Genomic DNA, 20117 nt, shown 5'->3' with positions numbered 1-20117 from the left:
TTAACGTTAAATTGTTGGTGTTTGTTGGCTGTGCTCATGCTTTGTAGTAACGAGGCCCATGGCACACTATCTTTATCGCATCCCACAGGGAATTCCGTGGATAAAATTGCAGTAGTCAATGATAAACTCGCAAACTTGCAACTTTGATCTCTTGGGTACGCCTAGCTTATGAAAGCAGTATGGAGTGGCGGCTCACCGTTCATGGTCAGCTTACGTCCCGGTGCAGTTCTGATGTGTTATCGTAGGTAGTTGTGGAGTCGCATTAGCTTCGAAGTATTGGTGGACAGTAGAATTGGTATGATGTTTGAGAGACAACTAACTGCTCCATGTAGTGCAGAAACTCGAATATTTTTGCTGCGTGTACGTTGAGTGACCCGCAGTTTTTCGTGAGCAGTTTACGTACCGCTGTTGGTGTAGGCGTAACGTGTTATTTGAGGTACTAGGGGAGTCACATTAGTTTTGAAACAGTAATGAACAGTATGGAGTTTTGCACCACTCAGCACGGTACGTATGAAGGGAAGGACGCCTAGAAAACTGATGGACTTGGCAAAAGTGGGTCGAGGTTTGAAAGCGCGGTTGAAGTGAGGCCTCGCAACGAGAGCGTGGCTTCGGTCCTCTATGAAGCTACTTTGAGCACGAAGCCAGGAACACAGTGGATACAGCATTTCGACAGTCTGCTCACGTAACGATTCGTGACACAGGCTTACTGGTGAAGAGACTGATGGACTGTTCAGAACTGCCCATTAACTTTTTCGGGGAGCGAGTTCAAGATGTCACCGACTCTCTTCTCAGTCACTTCATCAGTAACAAGGTCTTTCGGCCCTTCAGGAGAGGCCTCCCCTTGAACTAGCTTAGCAGCACTCCGTGCTGTATTTGCGACAATAGATGACAGACCCTCACCCACAGAATTGGCGAGAGCGGAAAAAGAAGTAATGGGCGACGCGTCTAGTTCCACTCTTTTTGGTTGGAGTGTTTGCTGGGCTTGTGGTACTGGGTAGGACTGAGCGGGCTTCTGTGACGGAGAAGGGAAAAGGCGACTCAGGAAGCCGCCGAAAATCCCACCGTCTTCCTGCGCACCATCCTCCTTCCTGTGGAGAGGTGCTTCATCTAACGACTGAGCCGAGCGTGTTTGAACGTCTTCTGCCGTACTTCCCGATTTCCTTTCTCTAGTTGACACTTCATCGACGGCTTCCTCTGCTTGCATTATCTTCTCCCGTGATACCACAGCGGCAAGTTCCTGTGCAGGCTGTGGTTCTGTTTCTCTGTGTGCACTTGCATTTGGCTCAGCATCTGAGAACAACAGTGCTAGCCAGCTAGCTAGGTCATTGTATTCAGAACGGCTGAAACGAATTATACTTTTGGCTTGCATCGCAGCTTGGAAAAGAAACGCATCAGCATAGTATAATGCCTCTTTTGTCTGCTCTGGGCTTGCGGCTCTGGTGTCGAATGCTGGGAGTAGCAGCTGGCAATTCCAGAACGCGCCAAGGGCTCGTATTGCATAATGGAGAAGCTGCGGTCCTAGGGTAGAGCTCAAATGCGGGTCATCATGGAGATTTACTTGGCCTTTCTTAAAGGAATCAACGAGGGAACTTGCCCCTACAAGTCTAAGCAGTTTGCTCTGTGTCGAGCTGGGGGCAACCATTGGATCACCTTCAAGAAAGCCAAGGTGCCTGCAAACTTCAAAAGGAAGTATTCCTAAGCGACAATCGCCATAAGCTAGTGCCGGTCCTGGAAGCGAACTCCCAGGTTGAATCTTTGCTGGCTGCGGGCTTGTCCTGGGCTCGAAAGCGGTCTTCATTTCTTCAAGAAGGGCAACCTTAGATCTCAGGACGGCTATTGCGTTGATCACACCCATGACCTTTTGCCTCGGCGCAAGCTCTGCGAAGGGTGTGAAGGACGACCGTAACGGAGCTTGGCTACCAACGCCAGCACTGGTTTCGCCAATTGGGCGCATGACTTGCTTCTGCTCTGCCACCACATTTGGGTCAGGTGAAGTAGATGCCCCGATTGCCGACACAAGACAGAAGGTACACAACGTTGAAGTGAGTAGCTTCATCTTCACTGCACAGAAGGAAATTTATTTGGATCACCTGCACACCTTCGGGAAGCTTCTATGACAAGTACATAGTAGCCTAAAAACCTGATCCCAAACACAGCTCTTGCTATGTAAATACCAAGAAGAAACCTGCTTGAAATAAATAGCATGTGAAGATGATATAGACGGGCAGGTCGCCCTGCCGTACCTGCTGTGCGGACAAAATGTCCTTTAGCATTAAATCCCCCCAAACGTAAGCAGGTGCAGTCGGAACACGATCAAAAGCGTATCAATTTATGATTTAGCACTTAATAATTACATTGCATTGGAGCAACTGGCCAATCTGGAGCGGTGACAACAACCACCATATAGTAGTGATCGATCCAAGCTATCTGTGCACGTGTCTACTTTCTATCTTGGTTACGTAGGCAGGCTAACACAAAACATTTGCGCCACACATGTATAGTGGTAATTTACAGACATAAATTTAGAGCGTTTGACCGGAAGAGATGCCCTCTTTTCTTCTGCAAAGCTACGCCACGTTTTCTGGTTAAAGGTCACCCACGAGCCTGGCCCACCGTCGTCATGTCACGAGGAAATCTGAAAATCCCGAGCAGGCCGACTAGTAAACATACTGTGTTCAGTGTCATATAAAGGAAAAAATTGTGTGCATAAGGAGGTATGCTGTGCGTAAAGGCTTAGACGGACTTCACAGGACAGGTTCTGCTTACTTCAACTGCAGTAGCAACGATGTGCTTTTTGGCTCAAATGGATGAATATCCATGTTGAGCATCAATTATGTACCAGTATATTATTCCAAATATTCATGAAATTTCCATGAACAACCCAACTAGCCGACTGGCACTAGTTTGCGCTCAAACACGAAGCCAGCCGCAGCTTGATGCTACTTCCATACAAGTTGCATTTCCTCTGAATGGCCTATGGAGCCTCAGCACGAAGAGTCCCAGCATTCTTCAGTACCATGTTTGTCGGCGTACTTCATGCTGTGTTCAGGAGTCCTTTACACACATCTCTTTGTATTCCTGCTACTACAATGTAGCCTATCCGCACAATGCGACTTGAGGGTACTTCTCTCCGTAGAGGAACTTACGTGAGGCTCTTGCTGAAGTGGCAAGGACACTCTTTTGGGATTGTATGCAGTCGTTACTGCTACTACGGCAACAAAATAAATGTGCCATCGCCGGCTATGCCAAACCCCCGCCAGTCGATAGATCCTGCACCGTCACTATCCTGAGCATTAGCTTTGTCGAAGGTAAGGACCTATATAGCTACAAACGTTTCACTTGCTTCCGTGGTTCCTTTGCCGCGGAGTAATCCGAGCTGCAGCTACCCGTAACGCTCCCTGGAGAGCTAGGACACGCAAAAAGCCGCAGTCAGGCGCTGAAGTCAGTCCCTATAACGCCGTTATCAAGCCAATGCAACCCTGCTACCCGCTAACTGTAAAAGACTTTTCTTGAGCCGCTGCGCTTTCTTGGGGTCACTTGGCGCATTGGAACAGTTCTTGGTGTCTGCATCGTGCTTTGGCGCATTGTCAATCGTCTGGGGACTGGTGCTTTCTGCAGACCCCCCATCACTAATGCACGTGCTGAAGTCCTTTGGATGCAGATGTGTACGATGTGCTTTCAAGGGCGATACCGAGATCAAGCTCGGCTCAAATCCTATGGAATCGTAGGAATTTGAACTGCTGCTGTCTTTCTCCAGCAGATCACTGCCATGCTTTCTATAGCGTCGGCAGTTAGACAACGCTTCTGGAGATTCCGTTGAAAGCTTGCTGCCTCTCTCTTTGCCGGGACAGATGCTATCGTCAAATAAACTCTTCTGGGAAATATGTGAGACGATTAAATGTTCGATTGACTCAATCCGCCCTCGGTATGTTTTGTTTAAATAGGGAAGACAATGCCGGTGGTAACGCTGCAGTTCCTGTAGAGCACCCGAAACAACACAAGGAACTTCTTGCCCAAATGACCAGCCACGATAAAACACAAACACCTGACAGAAACCGTAGGTGCCCACACAGGAGGTGTCTTTATACCTGCAAGCTTAGAGATGGCTTGAAGCTGTGCAACGCATTCATGACCTGTTCCTCGGTTATCGTCACTTGTTCAGAGTCACTCACGCTCCACTCAGCTGCGAGCAAAACAGCACCAACACAACAGCATGACGCTCCGCCAGAACTCCCATTAAGGCAAGCGCATGTGGTAACCGCGAATTTGTACCCGCGGACTCTTCCTGCAGTTCATGCGGAATTATCACCACATACATGCCGTGCTGGCAAGTGTTTCCCGGATCGCAAAAAGCTGCGCTTGGTTAACAGCTGCCTGAAACACAACAGGACCCAATGCCACACTGGACATCAATGAGTTCCACCTGCGAGTGCCCTGCAGCGTGATCACTGCGTGCGAGGGTACTTTCAAGTGCAATTAATGTTGTTTTCCAAAATGCAGTGCCCCTAAAGAAAGGTACCTGAATATCTGCCGGGGTGAAGGTCCAGGGAACCGACGGCCCCACAGTGTCAACGTCGAACGCAATACGACAGTTAAGAGATTGGAGGGCTACAGCCAAGATCTCCGTTTTCTCAACAATCGAAATAGGAAGTCCACAAAAGCACACCTGCAATTAAAGCATAATCAATGCAATGAAGTAGCGAAGAGAGCTTTGAGATTTTACAACCAAGCGTGGTTGAAGAGACGTGTGGACGCGACATTAACGTCAGTAGTACTAAGGAGTGCATCAGTGAAAGAAAACAGCATTCACGTGGGTTTTTGTAAGGTAGGAGAGTATATGCAAGTAGTTACAAGCCGCACGCCAGTACCTTTTCAAAGCGTCCTGGGCGAAGCAAAGCGGAGTCCACAAGGTCAGGTCGAGATGTCGTAGCAATTACGAAAACACCCTGTGCACATACTACCACTCGCTGCGGTGCGCTGTCCTTTCAAGCTTTTAATGACCGAGCATGCAGTACAGCTGTGAACATTTAGTGAGTGAGACTATCTGCACGCGTTTTGCAAGTAAATAATTCATGCTTTGACTCAATTGCTGCTTGCTGGCATACTTCGCGCGCCTCGATGCCGTCCAAGTAGCACAAGAGCTGATTGACGACTCTGTCCGTTACGCCTGTAGTATCGCCTCCACGCCTGTATGCACAAAGTAGGCGCCTACAGCAACTATCCTTCTTGCAATGGATATGGTGTTGGAGCGCAAAGTGGTTCGCGACATTTGTGGGCAGAAAACCCACTTTGTGGCCAACGCTTCGATTTCATCGAATAAAATTGCGCACGGTTTCGCCGCTCGTGCTTTCTGGAACACGTCCCTCACTGCTGCCTCACTTGACCCAATAAACTTGCCAAGCAGCTCTGGACCCTTGACACTGCGTGCAAAGAAAAGCACTACAGTTGTCATCATTCTCAGTAGCTGAGCCCAGGCTCGTCGACATCGGGTTCACTTTGTGATATATTTGAGGCCATTCCCCAGTAAACTCACTGAATGCAACGAATCCCTGCTTCTCCCACTGCAGCGACAGCGAGGTGGGTCTTTCCGCATCCAGGGGGTCCAACAAGGATGATCCCTTGATGCATTGAGATGCCAGCGGCGTTCACTAAGGAGGGGTATGTGCGTTGCAAAGTCAGCAGATCGTACAGTTCTTCCTTTGGCTGCATTTCAACAGGCAAAGTCTTTAGGAGTAAATTTACCGATATATGCAAAAAAGCAAGAGTCTCCCTATAGTCAGGACTCTTGGACCAGACTAACCGTGTGCAAGCCGCCAACATGAGAGTAGCGCAAATCTGGCCTAAAAGCAAGACCACACGTCAAGCAAACAATTCGAATATTCTGGAAGCAGATAAGCCACCCGTTGGATGCACCAGAAATGAGCAGAAATTTGCTGTAAAACGACCTGTACCAGCATCTCAAACTCAGAAAGCCGCCGCTGCTGCTACTCCCATTGCTGCCTTGCATTTGCTGCTCAGAACTCAGGTAGCCGTCTGCTGGACGCACTGAATAAAGGAATGCGACTCTGTTGCCCGTGGAACCACATCCTTAAGAGCCTTGCAGAAATGGGATGCGTGAATGACTGCTGAGGGTTTGACATTCCTTGAAGAATCCCGGGGAAACCCCAGGAGGCTCTCTCCGACGGCACGGGTCACCACTGCCTAGAGAAGGCAAGAACACAAACAGCTAAGAATCCACGTACTCTCAAGTCTATACCTCCTCTTCCGCAAATGCAAGACAATACTGAGTACACAAGGAATTCTTCAGTCGACTGAAATCATCGTTATTTACCATATAAATGCATAGGGACTCAAATTCTGTTAACCGCCGTACTCGAGGGCGCAGAGGAGTTTCAAGCCAAGACGCATCTTACTTGGAGGTCGGCCAGGCTGTATCCTTCAAGCTGGTTTGCGATTTCCCAGAAATCCCCTTCATCTGTCATTAGCGCATCGTCAAGCAGGAGGGGCAACCCGTTGTCCAGAGGCGAATCTCGTAGGAGGGGACTGGCGCCGTCGACGGATGTGACTACAGATCTAGCCAAAGCGAACTTCAACAGGGCCCGTAGCAATTGTAAGCGAGCGCCAACTGTCGCTAAGTTCGCAGCAGTACAGGAACATGCAGTACCTACGGTTCTATGAGACTGGACAAGCTACACACATGACAAATCATGGGAGATGTCGTTTGCATGAACTTAAAACTGCCGAATTTACAAACGCTTCTATAATTCCGCTCGTTGCCCCCAAACCTGCAAGTAAAGCGACCTTAAGACCTGGTGAGTTCATAAATTATATGCAAAGACGATTTTGCAGGCGTATGTAAGGCTTACAAGTGTCGCAGTGCACACGTAGCTTCGAACTACCGAAAAGCGACGGCTGAGAGAGAAGAGGGTGTAGAGATGAGGCATCCACTACCGTTGCCAGAGTCAGCACACGCCGTGCAAATCCTTCCATGCTACTTTCCCTGGACCACTCCAACCCACACGGACCCATCCCACCGACACCATGCGATACGCGAGTGATCAGGTCAAGCAAGTACGCAGCAATGGCTCCCCCTCGTGCTTCAGCAACAGTAGGTCCTCCGCCCACTTCCTCCCCCGAAAAACACAAGACATCCTGCGTACACAAGTCAATCACACGTATATAGTCAGCCAGCCACACGTTAACAGTCAGCTAGCCAACAATGCCACTTTGTGTTCCTTCACGTGTCCCAGCTCCTGTATTCATCCGTGCTAAGCTTCCAGTTACGCTGTGTGAATTTTGTCGCCTGTGCATTGTTAGGTGTACGCAACCTCACCAAGTCCTCCAGCACCAGGAGGGCAGGGGCGTTGGCCTCCGCTGCGTCAAACGCAGCAGCGAAGGCTCTCCAGACCAGAGTCGACGGGATTGCCTCGCGGGCAAGCAGGCGACAGTGTACAATCACACCTGCACACGGCGGAAGCAGACAACCCTGCTGCAGCCCTAGATGCGGCTCTAACTTTCTGGGTGATTTCCTAGCTGAAAAAGCTTGTGGTTCTCAACTCCCAGCTAACCCAAGCTAACCCACGCTGTCTTACTGAAAGTGCCCAAGTGGCGTGTCACGTCGATGCATAAGGCTCTGCACAGAGCTGACCGACCACAGCCGCGAGGGCCGCATACCTGTGAATTCATGGCAACGCAATGCAGTGAAGTTACAAGAATGCAGTATCATCATCTGAGCCACTTGGAATTACACAGTATAGCCCTCAAATACTACAGTCAGGTGTAACTAGTTTGTTGCTGCAGCGTTGGCCTCCAGGCTGGGTGACTTCGTCACCCTTCTACAGCTGACCCTACCAGCAAGGTGGAAAGATCCAGGTTGCGCACGGCCCGGCTAAATCGCCTTTCTGCTGCTTGTGTTTCTCCATAGTTGACAGTGGGGATGCGCCCACTGCTGGTGAAGTCGGCGCAGTCTCTTCCGTCCCCCAGCCGTCTATACACTGCGCACCTCCAGATTAGCATAGTTCACGAGAAAAATGTCAGGCGTCAAAGCGCGAAGTACAGGGGCATTTATTGTGGACTGCGATGCGTTGGTTGTTCTGTTCGAGAAAGAAAACCAAAGCTATATCGTGCGAGCTGTAAAGGAGACTCTGGGGACAATGAAACACAGGTCTTCCTTTGCTGGACGCAGCACTCATTCCACCTATAGTACTTCCTAGTAAAGTGAGTCGATGATTAAATGCAGGCAATCTCAGTCCAAAGGCACTTCCAGTCACTTCTGCTAACCCCTGACAACATATCTAACGAAAACAGAAAAGAACAGGCGCAGCTTACACTTCACGCTTAACATGCAAGCACTTGCCTGCTCTTGACAGTGCTGCGGGCTGTGCACCGAAAGCGTTAAGCTTGTTGAAGTCTCTCATGAATGGCCCGATGGAGCAACCAGCAGAAAGGAGCTGATCTAGGGGATTCAAACGAGACCCGCCTTTGCAGTTGCACAGACAAAAGTGGACCTCAGCCGATGGGACTTCCACGCAGCCTTGTTGCAGCAGTTGCAGAAGTTGCGTCTCTGCCCCACTGTCACTACTTTCTGCACTCGAGACTGCAGATGGGGGTTGCACGAAGATTGAGGGTGGGGCAAGCCACCAGAGGCGCTGTGCGGCCTCAATCACCCCGGAAGTGTTCCTAGCTGTGTGAGCGTCCATTGCTAGCCCCCCACCGGAGACTTCACAATGCCCTATTTTCTCAGGCCCCTCCGTGCTGGTGTCAGTAGGCTGTTCCAACGCCCATGGAATTCCATTCGCCGTGGGAGTTCTCATGAATCGAAGGGGAAGACAGATGCTCTGCATATGCTCCTTTGCGTCTCCAGCCCCTGAAGGCACCACTAGCGGAAAGGTCACTTCAGCAGCTAAGCCACCCTCAAGGACCAAATCGCGCAAGGCGGAACTCAATAGTACGCAGCCCACGGTAGGCGTACGCGGCATCTGACGGGGATGAAAGTGGCTACGGTAAAGTGCGGCGAGGACGAGTGGCATGTCTTGGTTGAACTGGGGGGACAGCGGCTGTGGAGCCGCTTCTGTCTCTAAGGAGGGAAGAAAGAGCGACGCTTTGTCTTTTGTCCCCTCTGCATTGAAGGAAACCACGACATCGACAATTACGTGCACCACGTCTGGGTCCTCAGTGGCCTCACAACAAACTTGGGGCGAGCTTGCCCTGTCGCTAGGCTCCGCCATGGTCTCACCATTAGAACTCTCAGGCCTTGCAAGGATACTCTTTGTGTTGCTCCAAGCAGAACTGAAACCATCCTCGACTGGCTCAGCACCTCGGGCGCCTTCCAACCTTATTTCTTCAATGACGCTGCACAGATGCGAAAGATGCGCCAAGGTCGAGGGCTCACCAACTGGCCACGAGGTCACCTGCCGTTGCGCTGAGGGTCCCGCAGGCTCAGCAGGCTCTAAAAGTTTTATTTGCCTATCTCCTTCATCTTCTCTTCGACGATAATTACAGGAGTCCTCATGCGGTTGCGCCGTAACAGCACCTACTGCAACTGCCCCACACTGTGCAGCTTGTAAATCTGACGACACATAGAGGTCCCCAAGACCTTCTTCAAGCTCCTGGAGCTCTTCACGAAGCGAAATTTCAGAGGGCCTCCGACTTGTTTGGTCCAAAGAGGTCTCCACAAGGCCCTCCTGTACCTTCTGCTCTGTTGCGATCACAGCAACAGAAGAGGCATCGGTGTACAAAGTGCAGGTACTAATCCAATTAGTGCCATTTGCATCTTCACTTGTTTGCTGCTCCTTTTGCTGATGGAGTGGCACCGGGGCTTCCCTTCCTGCAGTGCGACTGGAGATACGATTTATATCCTCTTTGCTGAGGTCTACACTCAGGCGAACAACAGCACCATCCCAAAGAGGTAGACCCAGCAAACTGGCAAAAGCAGACACGGCCAGCTGTAGGCTCTCTTGCCCCTGAATTGCCTCTGAGCTATTAGTACGCAACTCCGCAGCAGCCGCAGAAGCAGCAGCGCCAAGGTTCGCTGCGGTCCCAGCAGTGGCAGCAGCGAGAGTCAAGGTCCTGTCGTCTGCTGCGTTTTTGTCAGGTAGTGTTAGAAATGTCTCGAACAATTTTCTGCGTCCTTGCTCAGTGTGGATGAGCGCAGCAGTAAGGGCATCCCTTGGCTTATTGCTGGGCCCCGTACAGCAGTGCCTTTCTCTCCCGTGTTTGCCGGCACATTCCTCAGTCTCCCTGCGTGGAAGACGCACAGAAGATGAGACGAGAGGAGTCAAAAGGAAACAGGATGGCAGGGTTGGCAGCTGGACACAAGACTCCACACACACTCTGCTGCTGAGGGCCCAGCCGTAGAGCCGACGCACGAAGGCCGGTAGACGCAGGCAGCCCAGCGGGACAGCAGCTGCAGCAGCAGCAAGCAGCAGCGCGTGGCCCCCCTGCCAGCTGCAAATGCCAGCATGCAGGCTCTCAGCAGCAGCTGCTCCCCGCACAAATACAAGGGCCAGGCTCTCTGCTGCTGCGATACTCTGCCTCAGCCGCCGCTGCTGCTCCGCTCTTCCTGTCCTGGAGGAGACAGTCCCCTCCGCTTCTTTCCGGGGTTGTTGGCTCCGCAGGGCAGGCAACAACCACTGCTGCTGCTGCTGCAGTGCCTTTACATGCAGTGGGTGCAGCAAACAAATATAGGGCCACGCCGGCTGCTTTCTGGAGGCCTCTTTGCCGCAGCAGCAGCTGCAGCAGCTGCGGCTCGACTCCAGCCCCTCAGAACCCCCCAGAAGAGGCCCTGGTGATCGCTCCTGCATGCAGCTTTCTCCTACTAATTCATCTGGCATTGGCAATACCCTGAGTATGTCTCTTTTGATTTTGTCGCCTTCAGCGCCCACCACTTCTGAAGGGGAGCCCCGACGAAAGGCAGCTTGTGCAAGGGGCCTCACATGGAGCTCTGTATTTTGACTAAGAAGAATGAACGGGGGGCCCCCAGGGGGCCCCCTGAAAGGCTCCTGAGGGGGGCCCCGCTCTAGCTCGTCTTCATCCTGTGTCTCGTGCTGCGGTGTACAGACACGCAAGAAGACAGGCTTGGAGCTGCCGCCCACCCACAACGGAAAAGGCCGGCCAGGTGTACAGACAGCGAGCTGCTGAAGCACCTGATCCTCTAGAGCTTCTGCATGAAGCTGCACGGCATCCCAGTCTTCTCTGCTCAGGGGGGCCACCTCGACAGAGGGCATGAAGGGCCCTTTTACGTGCTGCTGCTGCTGCTGCTGCTGCAGCTCTAGCTGGTCCACGTCTACTGCGGCAACCACTACTCGCTCCCCTTTGGCAAGGCCTAGCAAAGAGCAGAGAGCAGAAGCAACGCCAATGTAGACAACATCGTCGAGACGTGAGCCTGCTGCTGCTGCTTCTGCTGCTGCTTCTTTGACGGCCCCGGCATCTGCGGGGCCCAAACCTGCCCCTATCCAGCCTACATACAACTGAGGGGCCCCAACTAACTTTGCTGCCTCTGCTAGGCTTCGAGCTGGGGCCTCTGCCTCTGCAGACAGCGCCTGGGAGCCTGGGGAGATGCCTTGCTGCCGCGGCAGCAGCTGCTGCAGCTGCAGCACCCGGCAGAAGTGGCGCTGCTGCTCCCACAGAGAAGAAGCAGAGGGGGGGCCACTTAGGCGTACGAAGCAACTCTGCAGAGATGGCAAGGGCACGATGATGCCCACGTGGTGGCTGCTGACCGGGACAGTTTGCTGCTGCTCCTGTCTCTGCTGTTGCTGGTGCTTCTCAAGATGTGACACAACCATCGTGCCAGCAGATCTCCTGCAGCACGAAACTTCGGCAAATGCAGCTGCTAAGACTGAGGACTCTCAAAGAGGAGCAGATAGCAGAGGGGCCCCTTGAGGGCCCCTCTGGGCTGCAGCGCAGATGTGTCTACTGGGAAATTCCATCAATTCCAAAGACACATGCAGAAGCCATTCATGCACCTGCAGCTTCCCCGTCACACCCTGCCCTAGTCAAAGGGCCAAGTGAAACCATGGGCATTCTGCGGTGCTTCTGAAACTTGCAGGAAGCCAGGGACTCAGTGCAGACAGGGCTCGCCGGTGTAAAGAGGTGGACTAAAGAGTGAAGCTTCAAAGACTTCAGGAATTGAAGGCAACTAATGCCTTGAGGAAGGACCAATGGGGGCCCCACGGGGACGAAGGCTGCGGGCCTTGTGAGCAAGGAAAACCCCTCCTTCAATGTGGAAAAAACAGGAATTGCCTGTTTTTAGCTCTTTATACAGCAAAGCAAAGTTTATTTTTAGTGAAAAGATAGTATGTAGACTCAAGAGGGCTCCTGAGACGCAGCTGGATAGGCCGGTCCCCTCTTGTCTCCTGGTGTCTGCACACTGCATCAGCAACTGGAATGGAGGTACAACAAGTTCAATTGTTGATCGATGCCTTCAGCTCTACACAGGCTTTATTATTAATTTAAATATAAACACAGAGCCAACCTGTTGTGAGCATGGCACAGATAACCTCGCAAGGAAACCCAGTAGTGGCAACCGACACCGCAAGTGTCCCTAGTTGAATCTGAACTCCTCATGCACATGCCTGAACTTTACAGTTGCGCAACGTTTCTGAGTAGCAACACGAGCAGCTACAAAAGCAACTGCAGCAGGAACGGAAGCAGCTGCTGCGGCAACGGCAAGCTGCTGTGACAGCTGTGCTAAGGGGATCTCGCCGGGCCACTACTACAGCAGATGCCTTGAAATCTGAAAACATATTTTTAAGTTGGTTTTGAAAGGGTCTGAGTCTGCAAAGCCTGGCGGATGTCCCAGCCACGGACTCTGCGTCATGTGCGTCTTCTCCCTCCCCTGCTGGATCCATCGTACACGCTCTATGTTCGTTAGAACGGCAAATACTCATTTGTTCCAATTCAGAAGCACATTTACACGTGCAAATAAGAATGAGCGGATGTGCACTGATTAGAGTAGGCGCCCTCTCGTACGTATTCTACGAGCTTCAGAATAGTTATTTCCCTGTAGGTTGACTAGCGGGTGCAGGTCAGCAGCAGGCTCAGAAGAAAGTTTTGCAAAATTTTAATGATACGCACGTAAGTAGTTCCCTTGCGGAAAAACATACATGCTTATATACTGCCATCGGTGTTGAAGTACCTCCGAACCCACTTGTGAAACCCTTTGTGGTGTCTGTGTAGCGCAGAAACTCAAATGCAACAATGATAGCAGACAGACAGAAAAACGAAACAGAGGAGTAGTACGGGAGACAGTGTCCTGTAAGGCGCCTACATGATCTCACCCCATCCTTCATGCATAAGGAAGTACGAGAATTCGTTTAACCACAAAAGTTGAAGTGTGCTGTGCATGCGGTAAGCGCATACAAGAAATTTTGTAACCGCAACTTTACGTCTCAGCCTCAAAAGTGCTGGGACGGTCGGATTTGCAGAAAGAGTCGGTTTCTTGTCCTGTTGAAGTGGATACAGGAAGGTACCAATGAGACGCAACTGATAGCTTTCACAAGTGCTAAAATCAGTTCTGATTCACGTCTCAAGGGAAGGGACAAACCCTGGCTTCTGTGCACAACGCCAGGTCTAACTACGCCCGGTCAACAGCCTGTGCCTTAAATCCTATAGTCGAGAATACGTCTTCTTCAGCTCGCGCGCTCGCTGCACGTACTCCCTCTTTGCCTCCAAGGCAGAGAGCTTGTCGCAAGCCTTCCAGGCCTCCTGCAAGAGTCCGCAGCACTTATTAGCAGTCAGAGATGGATTGAGCTTAACTCGAACTCCACCATATGCACACCAAAGTAACAGCAGCAGCAGCAAACGGGAGGAAAAGCACCTCTATAGAGTTAACTCTGATCCTCTGCAATCTCAACGCCGCTGCTACATGCCCTAAAACCAGAATGGTAGCTAGCTACTATGTTTGTCGCCCACCCATTTCTTGTATTCTCTGATGTTGAAGCGGGATGGTTGCTTGGCCGTGCATGGGCCAGCTGTGGCTCTCTTAAATAGACCATAAAACCGCAACTGCTGCTCCACAGAAAGCGGGTTGGGGCCCTTGTAATTTTCAGCCGCTTTCACGAAAGCCTGCAGGTGTCAGCGGACCGTGGGTAGAGAGCAAGCGATTCACTAGTTGAGATAAAGAGGAGGGAAAAACGGCGAATGAAGCAGCAGGACAAAGCTATAGCAAGAAGCTGATACGCAATTCTAATAGGATACAGACACGGGCGCGAATATTCTTTCATGTGTGCACTTCTGCGTCAATATTATTTTGTTCCCAACCCAAGAATGAGATTCCGAATTAAAAGAAGAAAAAAAAAGGCATGAAAAGAAACAAAAGACCGAACAGAATAAACAAACGGACATGGGAGCGCCAGACACACGGCACAAACAAAAATTTCCCATGGTACAGGCCACAAGCGGCGAATAGCTTTGAAAGCCACGCGGAGTCTGATTCCTAAGACCTAAATCCTAAACTCTGAACATCAAAACCTAAACTGCAAATCCGTAACTCCGAAATCTATATTCATAGGCAGACTGACAAGTGAATCTTTGCGCGTACCTTGAATTCCGCATCGAGCGTCTGCTCTTCACTTTCCGGTTGCGTCGGTCCGCTCGCAAGTGGCTGCTGCTTTGACGGCTCTTTCTGCACCTTCCGCTGCTCACTGTGTCGTACGGCTACTCGCGCCTGCTGCTGCTGTTGCTGCTGTTGCTGTTGCCGTTGCTGCTGCGTTTGCTGTTTCGGCTGCTGCAGTCCTGGCGTGACGGATCCAGCATCAAGGCTTATTGACTCTACCGGTCTTCCGTCTTTCATGTCTAGGAGCTTTTGAATTAACTCGCCAGCGTACTTCTCGTGAACAGTCAGCTGCGTACGACCCTGCTCAGCTTTGGAAGAGTAGAGAGGTGGTAATTCAGGTACTGGACCGCCAAAGGGGCCCCCTCGGGCATTTTTCTTGGGTTCCCCCGAAGAAATGCCTGTTGCTTCCATCGCTGCATTGATGCCGTCCACAGCTGCTGCTACCACCCGCTGCAGCGACAGCAGCAAGTCCTTCTGCAGCCCTGCAAACAAGCCCTTCTCTGGCTGCAAGGCAGCTCCCAGACTCTCAACTGAGACAGATCCCATGCCAGATGGAGCAGAATCAGCAGCTGTTGCGCGCCTGTTGCTGCTGCTGCTGCTGCGCGTCTGCTGCAGGCGCTGAAGGGCGTCGCGAGCTAGTTTCGCGGCCACTATGGCGAACAGCAGACGAGCCACGCACCCTCTAGTCGATGTGCACTGAGAAGTCTGTTGCTGCTGCTGCTCCGGCTGCTGCTGCGGCTGCTGCTGCTGCTGCAGTTGTTGTTGCTTTATAGGACTTACAGTAAGGTGGGCGTGGCCCTCAGGTGTCTGGCCGTGCTGCTGCGGCTGTGGTGGGCCCAGTTGCGGGACAAAAGCCTGCTGCTGCAGAGGCAGCTGCAGAGGCCATTGTGGCTGCTGCTGCAGCACAACGGGGACGATCTGCGGCTGGGGGGCCACAACTGGGGTGGCCCCCAAGTGCGCAGCTCGCTGTATGCAGCAGGGGCAAGTAGTGCTAGTGCCGGGAGTTGTCGTCTGCTGCTGTTGCTGCTCTTGATTCTGTGGTTTCTGGAGCTGCTGCAGTGCCTTTGCAACAGCTTGTGGGTCGGTGAGGACATGTGCCTGCTGCGCGAGTGCGTCTCTTCCATTCTTTTTAAGGTGTGCGTACACCTCGCGGGCAATGCGGGATAGCTGCTGGCCTGAGAGCCCCAGGAATAGAGGATCAGAGTTCAGAGTCTTCTCTGCGACCATGAGGAGCGCCTCAGGCACAGAGTCCATAGACACCACGCCTGCCATTGCTGCGGCGGTTGGGTGCTGCGCACTCGCCAGAGTGGGGCGGGACAAGGGGCGTTATCAGGTGAGAGAAAGGAGTAAACAAGCTTAGCTCAAGGTGCACTACGCGGGAATCTGCGCAGCAGCGCTGCTGCGGGTACCCCTGCCTCTGCTGTTGCTGCTAGTGGGCGCCTGTCTCACTCCTGTCCTCCAGAGTCAAGGAGTTTCACAGGGAAATATGAAGCTGATTTGAAGCGACAATGGAGCTAATGGCAAGGAAAGGTGAGAGGACGGATACGGGACGGTCCGCGTGCGCTGCCCGACGGACACGGGCTGCGTGGAGCCGAAAAGAGAGAGGAAAGGGTACGGGTCCTTTGTCTCAGGTGTACGTACAGCAGCCGGTAGACAATGCCCCTCTAATGCTGTTTATCTAGCTAGATGAGGAGCAAAATGGAACTACAGACAGAGACACACACCCGCAAACACAGAGACAGGCACACCGCACGAGACGGGTCTTTGTGGCGCCAGCCAGCAGCAGGCAAAGAGAGGTAAAAGCCTCTATTTCTTCCTTCCCTATCCGTTCTGGCTCTCCGAATGCGTGCAGAATTACTCGTTCGCTCAACCATGGGAGTGAAAGAACTACAGCTAGCAAACTTACGGCGTTAACGCTCCCGCCTACATGCAAACGCTAGCTAGGGGGCCCTCAACTGTTCATTGTTCGGCCTCGGTGTACATTCATAGCGCCTGTTGGCCTATTTCTTTATATGTTCCAAAGCTCTGCCTCTTAATACAAACTAACAAAGGTGGAGGGGCCCCCCTCGGCAGCCTGGAACCAGTGAAGCCCTTGCATCGAGCCACACATCTGGGGCCCCCTGAGACCTCATAAGGCACACTGAGCCTGGCTTACTCCCTGAAAGTCTAGAATGGCTACATAAGGGCTCTTGGCTGCTGAGGGGTTTCAAAGAGCTGCAGTCAGAGGGGCTCGGGAATTGGGGCCTGGAAGTTGGGGGGGGCCCTCGGCCTTCTGTGGATCTCCACATGCCCACAAACCCTTCCCCTTCATGACTGCTGCAAACGCTCCTCCGGGGCCCTCTGGGGGGCCCCAAGTCCTGGGGGGAGCTCCGAACAGCCTGGGCCTTTTGGATGTGCCTCCTGTCGATTGCTGCATATACTATGGTTCCAACTTTTTCGCCCAGCTGAAAGAAAAGCCAGAGGCCCCAGGGGGAGCCTTCAAGTGGCCCCGGGAATTGCCAGGGGAACCCTCTAAAGGAATAGGGGGCCCCTCTGGGGCCCCATCGCAGCACAGAGTGGACAAGGGGAGCCGCTTAGGGGCCCCCATGGCGGATATGTTGCTGCTGGTGCCCCAGAAGCAGCTGCTGCAGTGGCACCGGGAGAATCTCGAGAGAAGAGTTGAACACTATGCCCCCTTTTTCAAGTATCTTTCACGTTTTGGGGGCCCACAGGCTGCTGCTGAGTTTGCTGTGCGCCTCACAAAGGCATCGGGAGTTCCCGTGCTGTTCAACTGCAGAGTCCCTCTGGATCCTAACGGCACTGAGGTGCGCCGTGTCTTGTGTGTTGTGCAAATATGGATTCTAATTTCTTGATTCTACCCTAGGTCGGTGTTAATCTAATTGCCTCCGTATTGCCCTCGTTACTGCTGTTGCTGCTGTTGCCGCTCCCGGTGATACCGTTGCTGCTGTTGTCGCTGTGTGTGGAATCGTTTGGAAGTTTTGCTGCTGCTGTCGGGGCCCTGCATCGAGCAGAACTGCCGTTTTCCGGCCTGCTGCTACAGCAGCAGGATCAGCAGCAGTTGCTGCTCCCGTTTGTGCACACTTGCTACTGCTGCGGCTGTCGTCGCTGCTGCTGTTCAGCTGTGCAAATACGGCGTACTGCCTACGGAGGCCTTCATTGAGGATTTGAAATTCTGGGTCCACTTCTACTTTGCTGGCCGCATGCAGAAACCAGTGCGCTGCTAACACAAATTTTGGCTTGGGGGGCCCGCCGTGACTGGGAGTCCCCCAGTGGCTGAGGCCGCCCTCTTTGGCTTAACCTCATGGTTGAAAGTCTTGTTTTGTTTTGATCGGGCTCCGTAGTGTTTGTCTCTAAGGAGCTTTGCTGACACTCTTTTGTCTGGGCCAGTGGGGAAGCCCTATAAAACCCAAAGGGGGAACCGTGGCCTTGAGCTATTTGAGGTGTAGGTACAGCCGTTCGCGGCTGTCTGTGTGGAATCGCTGGGTGTACGAGGACTGGGTGTGTGCTTCACTTCTGTGGATGTGATAGCTGCGGTGTCTCTACACCGTAGCGATGAGGGGAACCAGATGCATTTGCACCTGCTGCTCTCACTGGACTGGTGAGGTATCTGCACACAGGTGCACTTGTGCTGGAATGATACCGCTAAAGGGCAAGCAGAAGTGGAAGAGGCTCTCCACATTAACAGGCTTAACGCGGTAGGTTTAGTTTGTTGTAATGGCTGCTTTGTTGCCAAGCTTTATCTCTCTCTGTTTGTCTTCTCTGCTAGGCGGAACTATTTCGTTCATCTTTTACTTGTTATGTGCCCAGGTTGGGGTCTTTGCCGCCTCCCAGCTGTTCTGCAGGTGCCCCTCTCTACTTACCTCAGTGTTTTCTTTGTCACACAGGCCTTCCTGTGTGTGTCTCGTCTTGGTGATTTGCTTGTTTCGGTGTCTGTCTAGGGCCCTCTGTGTTTGTCTTTTTGTTTCTGTCCCCGTCTTGACCGTTTTTTACGTTTGCTTCTTTCCCTTGTAGCATTTGTATCTCCATTTGTTCTTCCTCCTCTCAAGACCAACATCTTCGTGCGCATTCTGCTTTCAGCTTCGCCTCGCGTTACTGCTGCTGCCTGAAAAGGTGACACTCCATTCTCTCTTGGTCGAAATCGTTTCTCTGTCTTATATAGGTGGGTATGCCTTTCTCCCACCCGTCTTGCATTGCAGTTTCCGTAAATGACAGATGGCGTATTAGACTAGGCGTTATGCGCGAGACATGGGCCATGAAAAGCCACAAACTAAAACACAGGCATGGGCGATGCCCGCATTGTGTGGGCGTCTGAAATCAGGCGACTTTAGAGTCCTCGTCGCGGAAGACCCCAACAAAGTGCAGGCCATTGTAAGTCCAGAAATCATTTTGCTGGTTCAAATTAACCCCAGAAGGGATTTTCAGAAAGCCTGGAACAGCCCTTTAGGGACATCTTAGAGGTCCTCCGAAACTCCTGGCTCAACGGAGTTCCTTACTACTTCCTCAGCACAGTCTAGGTTCCCATGGGACTCAGCTGATTACCCAGGGTTTGTTTAGGCCCTTAGGGTTCTTCTTATGAGTCTATGAAGATATTCTAGAAACATTAAGGGCCCTCTAGATAACCCTTGAGGTGCAAATCACTGACCGCCGCCAACGGCAGTGGCGGATAATATGACCTGTCATGAAGACAGGCTCGAGTTGCTATTTGTTTGTGTCTTCTGCATTTAGGTGAGGGGCCAGGCGAAGGAGCTTTGTGCCATTTATCTCCCACTGCTTTTACAGATTCCCTCAGTGCATGTTGACCAGGATGGCCCTCACGGCTTGGCCCAGAGGCCCCTCACTGCATTTCAGCGTCACACACAACCACCGGCAGCAAGAGCCCCCAGGGAAGCAGGAAATGGAAGTGCTGAGGAGGGAGCCGCGCTCAGCAGCATCCTTATTAGAGTGAGGCTCAAAGGAGAAAACCTAGAAAGGCGTAATGTTTACAGTTTCATATCTAGATCTTTGAGTTTACACCTTGCGTGTGAGACTCTGTGCAGCAAGACAGGTCGCCTGCTGCTCTCGCAGCGCTCTACAGCCCGTTGCCCCTCTCTTTTCGCCGAAGAGCCGAAGCATGTGAGTCCAAAATGTAAAACTTACAGCCAAGAGCCCAAGGCTCAACCTGTCAACATCTACTAGCCTCGTACTAAACGAAGTTGTGCAAAATCGTCTGTCCTGATTGCAGCACTGGGAACTTTGCCTCATGTCTTTTCTTTATTGTCCAACCGCGGGACATCGGATGGATCACAAGGGACACGCACCCAAGGCTTAAGTTCCCCTGGAGGCTCGGTAGATAATGAGCCCCCTGAGGGCTCTTTGCCTAGAGGCCTTCCTGGGAAAATTCCACCTCCAAGAGCCCTTAGGCTGGGCCTCCAGCAGCTCGTGTTCTGGCCCACGGTGAAGTGCAGTTTGAAGAACTCTGTTTCTGCGGGAATTTCAAACACAGTGAGCTTCGTGCAAGTGTGTATGCCCGGGTCATGTGAGAGCAATGCATTCGGAGGCTTACTAATTCTTTGTCCGCGCCTTC

At 52.2% G+C, this 20117-nt stretch overlaps 5 protein-coding genes across 5 annotated transcripts; 1 reads left to right on the top strand and 4 right to left on the bottom strand.

Moving 5' to 3' along the window:
- Positions 1-730: 730 nt before the first annotated feature.
- Positions 731-2056, bottom strand: ETH_00029540 (uncharacterized protein; the record flags this gene model as incomplete). Its single annotated transcript, XM_013374336.1, has 1 exon — positions 731-2056. One exon carries the CDS (start codon positions 2054-2056, stop codon positions 731-733), a length of 1326 nt encoding a protein of 441 aa, XP_013229790.1.
- A 1407-nt stretch (positions 2057-3463) lies between these two features.
- On the bottom strand, positions 3464-7686 carry ETH_00029535 (peroxisome biogenesis factor 1, putative; the record flags this gene model as incomplete). Its single annotated transcript, XM_013374335.1, has 14 exons — positions 3464-3976; positions 4089-4183; positions 4317-4374; positions 4520-4666; positions 4869-4946; positions 5106-5187; positions 5289-5420; positions 5534-5703; positions 5801-5840; positions 6047-6201; positions 6414-6631; positions 6867-7152; positions 7334-7461; positions 7593-7686. The coding sequence occupies 14 exons, from the start codon at positions 7684-7686 to the stop codon at positions 3464-3466; spliced, it is 2196 nt and encodes a 731-aa protein (XP_013229789.1).
- Positions 7687-8324: 638 nt separating this feature from the next.
- ETH_00029530 (uncharacterized protein) lies at positions 8325-11783 on the bottom strand (the record flags this gene model as incomplete). Its single annotated transcript, XM_013374334.1, has 1 exon — positions 8325-11783. The coding sequence occupies one exon, from the start codon at positions 11781-11783 to the stop codon at positions 8325-8327; it is 3459 nt and encodes a 1152-aa protein (XP_013229788.1).
- A 1822-nt stretch (positions 11784-13605) lies between these two features.
- ETH_00029525 (uncharacterized protein) lies at positions 13606-15826 on the bottom strand (the record flags this gene model as incomplete). Its single annotated transcript, XM_013374333.1, has 3 exons — positions 13606-13704; positions 13912-14064; positions 14540-15826. The coding sequence occupies 3 exons, from the start codon at positions 15824-15826 to the stop codon at positions 13606-13608; spliced, it is 1539 nt and encodes a 512-aa protein (XP_013229787.1).
- A 1037-nt stretch (positions 15827-16863) lies between these two features.
- ETH_00029520 (uncharacterized protein) lies at positions 16864-19683 on the top strand (the record flags this gene model as incomplete). The annotated part of the gene is made up of 7 exons (XM_013374332.1): positions 16864-17358; positions 17674-17766; positions 18172-18249; positions 18632-18713; positions 18873-18922; positions 19280-19495; positions 19591-19683. The coding sequence occupies 7 exons, from the start codon at positions 16864-16866 to the stop codon at positions 19681-19683; spliced, it is 1107 nt and encodes a 368-aa protein (XP_013229786.1).
- Positions 19684-20117: the final 434 nt, after the last annotated feature.

This window comes from Eimeria tenella, genomic scaffold, assembly GCF_000499545.2.
Source record: "Eimeria tenella Houghton genomic scaffold, Eth_scaff2, whole genome shotgun sequence".
Taxonomy (NCBI): domain Eukaryota; phylum Apicomplexa; class Conoidasida; order Eucoccidiorida; family Eimeriidae; genus Eimeria; species Eimeria tenella.
Note: the sequence above shows the minus strand (reverse complement) of the source record. Positions and strands in the feature narration are given on the sequence as shown.